The 6,679-nt window shown below is 42.6% G+C and overlaps 1 protein-coding gene across 1 annotated transcript; it reads left to right on the forward strand.

The window, feature by feature from the left end:
- Window positions 1–757: 757 nt before the first annotated feature.
- LOC120025269 (B-cadherin-like) lies at window positions 758–3,453 on the forward strand. Its single transcript, XM_038969764.1, has one exon. The coding sequence runs from the start codon at window positions 758–760 to the stop codon at window positions 1,262–1,264; it is 507 nt and encodes a 168-aa protein (XP_038825692.1). The 3' UTR covers window positions 1,265–3,453.
- Window positions 3,454–6,679: the final 3,226 nt, after the last annotated feature.

Consider the following 6,679-nt stretch of genomic DNA (forward strand, 5'->3'; position numbering starts at 1 on the left):
CCCACCCGTGTGTCATTTACTCCTCCACTCTACCATTCCTCCATCCTCTTTTCCTCCAGGGCCCAGGCTTCCATCTCTCCAGAGTGAAGCGCTGCCGTGGTAACGAGGGTGAATCAGTCTCGCCTGAATCAAATGAATGTTGAAGTGATTATGTGTTATATAAAAATGGATGTTCTCTAGCCCTCGTCCAATATTTCCCTGTGCTCTGTTGAAGTGAAACACTCCCCTCGCCCCCTTCACATTCCCTCAGATTACTTAGTGTATTCGGCTAATACGGTCTGTCACCTCTCCACTAGCAGAGAATTAATCTGGATTTCGTTCACTAAGGGAGAAAATGAAGACAGAGTGTAAATGTAGACAGGTAGAGCATATGCAGAGGAAGCTCTGCTCTTTTTTTCTCCTCACTCACCATCACGCTCTATGATGTGATGTTTTATTTCTGTTTGAATCCCAGGAAGAGAAGCTGCTGCCTTGGCAACAGCTAATGGGGATCCTAATAAAATACGAAATACTCTCGATTGCTCCATCTGTCCATTTGTTCCTCCTTTCCATTCTCTATTTTGACGTTCCATCCTCTCTCCCTCTGTGTGTGTGTGTGTGTGTGTGTGTGTGTGTGTGTGTGTGTGTGTGTGTGTGTGTGTGTGTGTCTGTGTGTGTGTGTGTGTGTGTGTGTGTGTGTGTGTGTGTGTGTGTGTGTGTGTGTGTGTGTGTGTGTGTGTGTGTGTGTGTGTGTGTGTGTGTGTAGAATGCATATGATATGGCCGAGCTACAGAAGTCTCTCCAGCCCAGTCCGGCCCAGTCTGTCCAGTACAGCCGCTCCAGGGCCATCCACCAACATCACCACCCCCACACCCAGCACCAACAGCCCCAGGACACTCTTAGCAGGTTGGGCGCCAGCACCGCCCCTTCCTCCTTCACCACCACCCTGCGGAGGGATGTGCCCCCCACCAGGACCCCCGCCCAGGGCCAGAGCAGGCCCCTCCTGCTGGCCAGAAAGAGCCTGTCCTTCTCCAGCCAGGACCTGGCCCGCTACCTGTGTGAGATCATCCGGGACGCTGACCAGGCCCCAGAGTCGGCCCCCTTCGACTCCCTGCAGGTGTTCTCCACGGAGGGGGGAGGCTCGCTGGCCGGGTCCCTCAGCTCCTTCAGCTCAGCCGGGCTGGAGGAGGACACGGCTAGGGGCCAAGACTCCCTGAAGGATTGGGGCCCACGTTTTGAGAAAGTCAAAGCCCTCTACGAGAAGACAGAGGCCAGCGACCTCTGAACGCTGAGGGAGACCGACCAAGCTACCGTGCTGCAGAGACCACCAAACAGCAGGAAACTACAGAGCTACAGGAAACTAATTGGAAGCATAGGAGGAGAGAGAGAAGTTCAGGAAGGAGAGAGAGACTGATAGAGAGCTTGGCCTCTCCTCTCTTGGAGTGACTTATTCTCCACAGGGTTTTTTCTCTAAACGGGCCTAGAGAGAGGCTGAGGCTGGGACTGATGTTAACCTAACCAGGCCTATAGCTGAGACTCACTGTTCACTGGATAATGGGAGCTGCCAATCAATGACACGGACAGATTAATTATGGCACTTACCGAGCATGGCACACAGACCTATTGCAGTGGCTTGCGGTTGACAATAATTTGGGTGAAAATGTTATTGTATTTGTCAGTGAAATGAATTGTGAGGATTGCCTCGCACCTCTTGGCCCTTGATATACCATATTCTGTTCTCTATGTCTGTGATACATCAGTGTTTTAAAAACTGCTTAGACATTTGATACAGGAAGATTTTTTCTGTGGCCTTCCAGTGGACTTTCTTTCCAAAATCTCTTTGCTGGTTGTGCAGTCACAGTTAACAGTTGTGCTCGTATGTTATACCTAAACTTCTCCTTACTTGATTTGGTTTTCTATTCACTTCACTCTCCCCTCCATTCATTAATATTCACCGGAGGAAGAGAGCTCCGAAATCAAGCTGGAGAGAAGAAAAGAAAGGACAGAGGAGCTGAGGAAAGGGCCTTTTCTGTTTCTCAGCTTTAACCTTCTTTCTCAGGAATACCAAACATTCTGAACACCACCATTGCAGCAGAGGACCATGCTATGAATACAAATGACAAATTCATCGTGAATGGCGGTCCAAGGTGAAAAAAGTGGAGAGAGGGTCGCGCCGAAGCCTCCTATAGAATTGACAGTGGACACCCTCTGACCCTCGCTGTTGTTGCCATGGCGTTGTGATAGTGGAGGCAGTTATAGTTGACTGTGTTCACTGATATATGTCTGGAAGGGAGTGTTTACCAGTTGTGTTAAAGAGGTGGTGGGGGCGTTCACAGTAAACAGTATGAGCCCAAGGGAAATGATCCAGCTACATGGGTATTCATACTAAGGATCTCACCCAGTGGGGCTCAGCTATTTATCTTCCCCAAAGCTGGAGGATGATGCCCCCACAAACAGTTCTCCCTCCCCTATCATATAAACCAGGACCAATCTGCCCAAACTAAAAACGCTTCAGAAGCCAGTGTTCACTGCATTTGTGTTGTTCACCTTTGAGAGAGGAGTGGAGAGTGGAGGTGAAATTAGCCAAAGAATGCAGAAGGGCGGAAAGGAGGGAGAGTTTGTGCTGAATCAAAGCACCTCCGGGACTCTGAGTTAAATGTGCTTGTGTGAGGAGCTGTGAAGCTCCATGGGGAGTAGAGAAGGGGACAAGAAAGGGTTTTGGAAATGGTTTGTTGCACAGCAAATGGAATAAATAAGAAGTAATGTTACCTTCCTCTGCGATAGACTAAACACCAACATTGTATTTAATGTATTTCGAGGTAGCATCAGCACACCCTTCTCATTATTTTGATTTAGTTTAAAAAAAAAATCAGTGCAGAGACGCTGCATGTTGAGCGTGACGGCACAACAGTAAAGGGTAGGAGTGTGTTAAAAACACATCAGCGCACTAATCCTAATGGGAGTTGATGGCGGCGCTGTCATGCTGTAAACCAAAGGATCACGGGAGTTTTAAAAGTCGATTGAGAAGTCGACATTCTGATTACGGATTTCAAACGTGCCAATTTTCTGAAGGCAGCAACAACGTGAGTTTAAAATAGGATAGGGAGGTGAGGGAACGGAGCGCTGCCGCAATGCAATGCTTTTTCATAGACATCAAAAGCTCCTCAAGGGATGGAGTTTTGATTCATCCTCCGAGCACGGTTGGCCAGGAACCTGGCTTATAGAGGAGCTAGTAAAAATAATAATGATTAAAATGTTAAGATTGTGTTTGGGATTCACAGGATTTCTCTCTGGGTTGGAGAGAAATGATTCTACTTTAATTTGTATCATAAATGGCTTCAACATTGTCTAATGGATACAAACATATTGTGGAATTTTATGTTTTTACCTCATTTGTATATTGGAAGATAAAGTCATTGCTTTTTTAATGTGTCAATGGAAGAACTATGGATCACGTACTGCTTCTTTAAGAAAAAGTGAACTTATCTTTTTTTAAATCATTATCATGACCGGCTTTGAATATAGATATCTTGGTGTTTTGTATTTGCATCAATCTTTTTTCTCAATAAAGATTCATTTATTTGAATTAGTGATTTTCCTGATTGTTTGCATTAAGCATGATGTGAGTTTATGGCAGGGTTCTCCAAATGGTGGCCCCCAGGCTGTATTTGGCCCGCGTGTGGTTTTATTTTTGTGCTCCAAGTTTTCTGAGCAAAAATGTCATTGTTTTACATAAAAAAAACTATAAAAACACCAGGAAATCAGCTCCAAATTATTTTAATTTTGGAAATCTATTCCCAAGTATCCCCACGCATAATAGTCTGTGATCGTATACAAATGTATGCAAGGTTTGAAATATATCTGTTTGGGCTTCTTGCAGTCAATTTGCAATTTACAAATTATTTGTCATTACGTTCCTGCCCCCTGACCATCCACTCAAGTATATAAATAAATAAAGTCCCGCAGCTGAATCTAGTTGATGATGCCTGGTTTATGCTATACAGGACTAGGAAAGAAAGTGAAAGCCTCAAGCAAGATATATTGTTTTTGGACTTCAAATAAATGCAATGACGGAGATTCTGTCTTGCAATGAATTTTTTGGTGTGAACATCAAAAGAACGGACAAATGATGACAGCAGAATACCACATGTGAATACATTTTTTTTTTCTTCACACAAAACAGAGAAAACAAAAAGTCCCTTTCGACGAGAAAATGGAACACTGATCAATGCCAAACTGCATTCACAAGGAAGATGAAACATCATAAAACATGATATGCTACCCCAACTAGTGCAATTTCTCCACTAGCACGTCAAACAGGACCAACCCGTTTACTGGGTGAACAGACAGACACAGAACAATAGGAAAGGAAATACCACAAACACCAGATTAGCAGAGGGGTGTCTTCTAGATTAAACACAGTGTTAAGTAATGAAGAAAATTGTCATCATGACTTTGAATGATTTCCAGATGGTACAATATCTGATGCGGTCGACAGAATATTGGAAACATTAATGTAATCAGTCTGCGTTCAATCCCCAAAATGATGCCTATTTGATATTTAAACCCCCCTGTAAGATTTTGCCCTGTAAAGTCTCAAGTTGACATGAAGCTTAAATCATGCAAACTACAACTATGAAAATGAGGTGTACATTTGTTGATTAATTTCCTTTTTCAGCACTACAAGCAACTGTTAGGTTCAATAACAGACACATTTGACATCAACACAGAGATGAAATAGACAACTTTGAAGGCACTTTCATACTCTAAAGTTGTTAAATATTTAAACAATACCATGATGCAATCCACATTGCCAATATGCCATAAAATAACACACATTAACCATTTACAGTATTGAATAATTTGACATTTCCCTGTTAAGTCTGAATTTTTTGACTACTGAATTTAGACTACAGTGCATAACATATCATCATTCCCCCCCTTGGAATTCTTCACATTTTATTGTGTTACAAAGTGGGATTCAAATGTTTTTTTTTTTTATCGACACAAAATACTCTCAATATATATACATATATACCTATATACACACACACACACACACACAGTTGAAGTTTTTAAACCACTCCACACATTTCTTGATAACTATGGTTTTGGCAAGTCTGTTAGGACATCTACTTTGTGCATGACACAAGTCATTTCTCCAACAATTGTTCACAGACTAGTTATTTCACTTATAATTACAGAGCATGGAAAACTCCAGAAAATTGTCATGACTTTAGAAACTTCTGATAGGCTAATTGACATAATTTGAGTCAATTGGAGATGTACCTGTAGATGTATTTCAAGGTCTACCTTCAAACTCAGTGCCTCTTTGCGTGACATCATGGGAAAATCAAAAGAAATCAGCCAAGACCTCAGAAAAAACATTGTAGACCACCACAAGTCTGGTTCATCCTTGGGAGCAATTTCCAAATGCCTGAAGGTACCACGTTCATCTGTACAAACAATAGTACGCAAGTATAAACACCATGGGACCACGCAGCCGTCATACCGCTCAGGAAGGAGACGCGTTCTGTCTCCTAGAGATGAATGTTCTTTGGTGCGACAAGTGCAAATCAATCCCAGAACAACAGCAAAGGACCTTGTGAAGATGCTGAAGGAAACGGGTACAAAATATCTTTATCCACAGTAAAACGAGTCCTATATCGACATAACCTGAAAGGCCGCTCAGCAAGGAAGAAGCCACTGCTTCAAAACCGCCATAAAAAAGCCAGACTACGGTTTGCAACTGCACATGGGGACAAAGATCGTACTTTTTGGAGAAATGTCCTCTGGTCTGATGAAACAAAAATAGAACCGTTTGGCCATAATGACCATCGTTATGTTTGGAGGAAAAAGGGGGATGCTTGCAAGCCAAAGAACACCATCCCAACCTTGAAGCACGGGGGTGGCAGCATCATGTTGTGAGGGTGCTTTGCTTTAGGAGGGACTGGTGCACTTCACAAAATAGATAGCATCATGAGGCAGGAAAATTATGTTGATATATTGAAGCAACATCTCAAGACATCAGTCAGCAAGTTAAAGCTTGGTCGCAAATGGGTCTTCCAAATGGACAATGACCCCAAGCATACTTCCAAAGTTGTGGCAAAATGGCTTAAGGACAACAAAGTCAAGGTATTGGAGTGGCCATCACAAAGCCCTGACCACAATCCTATAGAAAATTTGTGGGCAGAACTGAAAAAGCGTGTGCGAGCAAGGAGGCCTACAAACCTAACTCAGTTACACCAGCTCTGTCAGGAGGAATGGGCCAAAATTCACCCAACTTATTGTGGGAAGCTTGTGGAAGGCTACCCGAAACGTTTAACCCAAGTTTAACAATTTAAAGGCAATGCTACCAAATTCTAATTGAGTGTATGTAAACTTCTGACCCACTGGGAATATGATGAAAGAAATAAAAGCTGAAATAAATCATTCTCTACTATTATTCGGACATTTCACATTCTTAAAATAAAGTGGTGATCTAACTGACCTAAAACAGGGAGTTTTTACTAGGATTAAATGTAAGTAATTGTGAAAAACTGAGTTTAAATGTATTTGGCTAAGGTGTATGTAAACTTCCGACATCAACTGTATATATTGTTTAGATGAATTACTTTTTTTTAACCTTGATCAGATAAGTATTACAGCTGTGAGTCTTCTTGGGGTAAGTCTCTAAGAGCTCTGCACACCTCGATTTTTG

The sequence above is a fragment of the Salvelinus namaycush genome, chromosome 30, assembly GCF_016432855.1.
Source record: "Salvelinus namaycush isolate Seneca chromosome 30, SaNama_1.0, whole genome shotgun sequence".
NCBI classification, from domain to species: Eukaryota; Metazoa; Chordata; class Actinopteri; order Salmoniformes; family Salmonidae; genus Salvelinus; species Salvelinus namaycush.

Excerpts from the sequence above, each read along its gene's own strand:
- LOC120025269 (XM_038969764.1), top strand. The coding sequence starts at position 758 with ATGGCCGAGCTACAGAAGTCTCTCCAGCCCAGTCCGGCCCAGTCTGTC.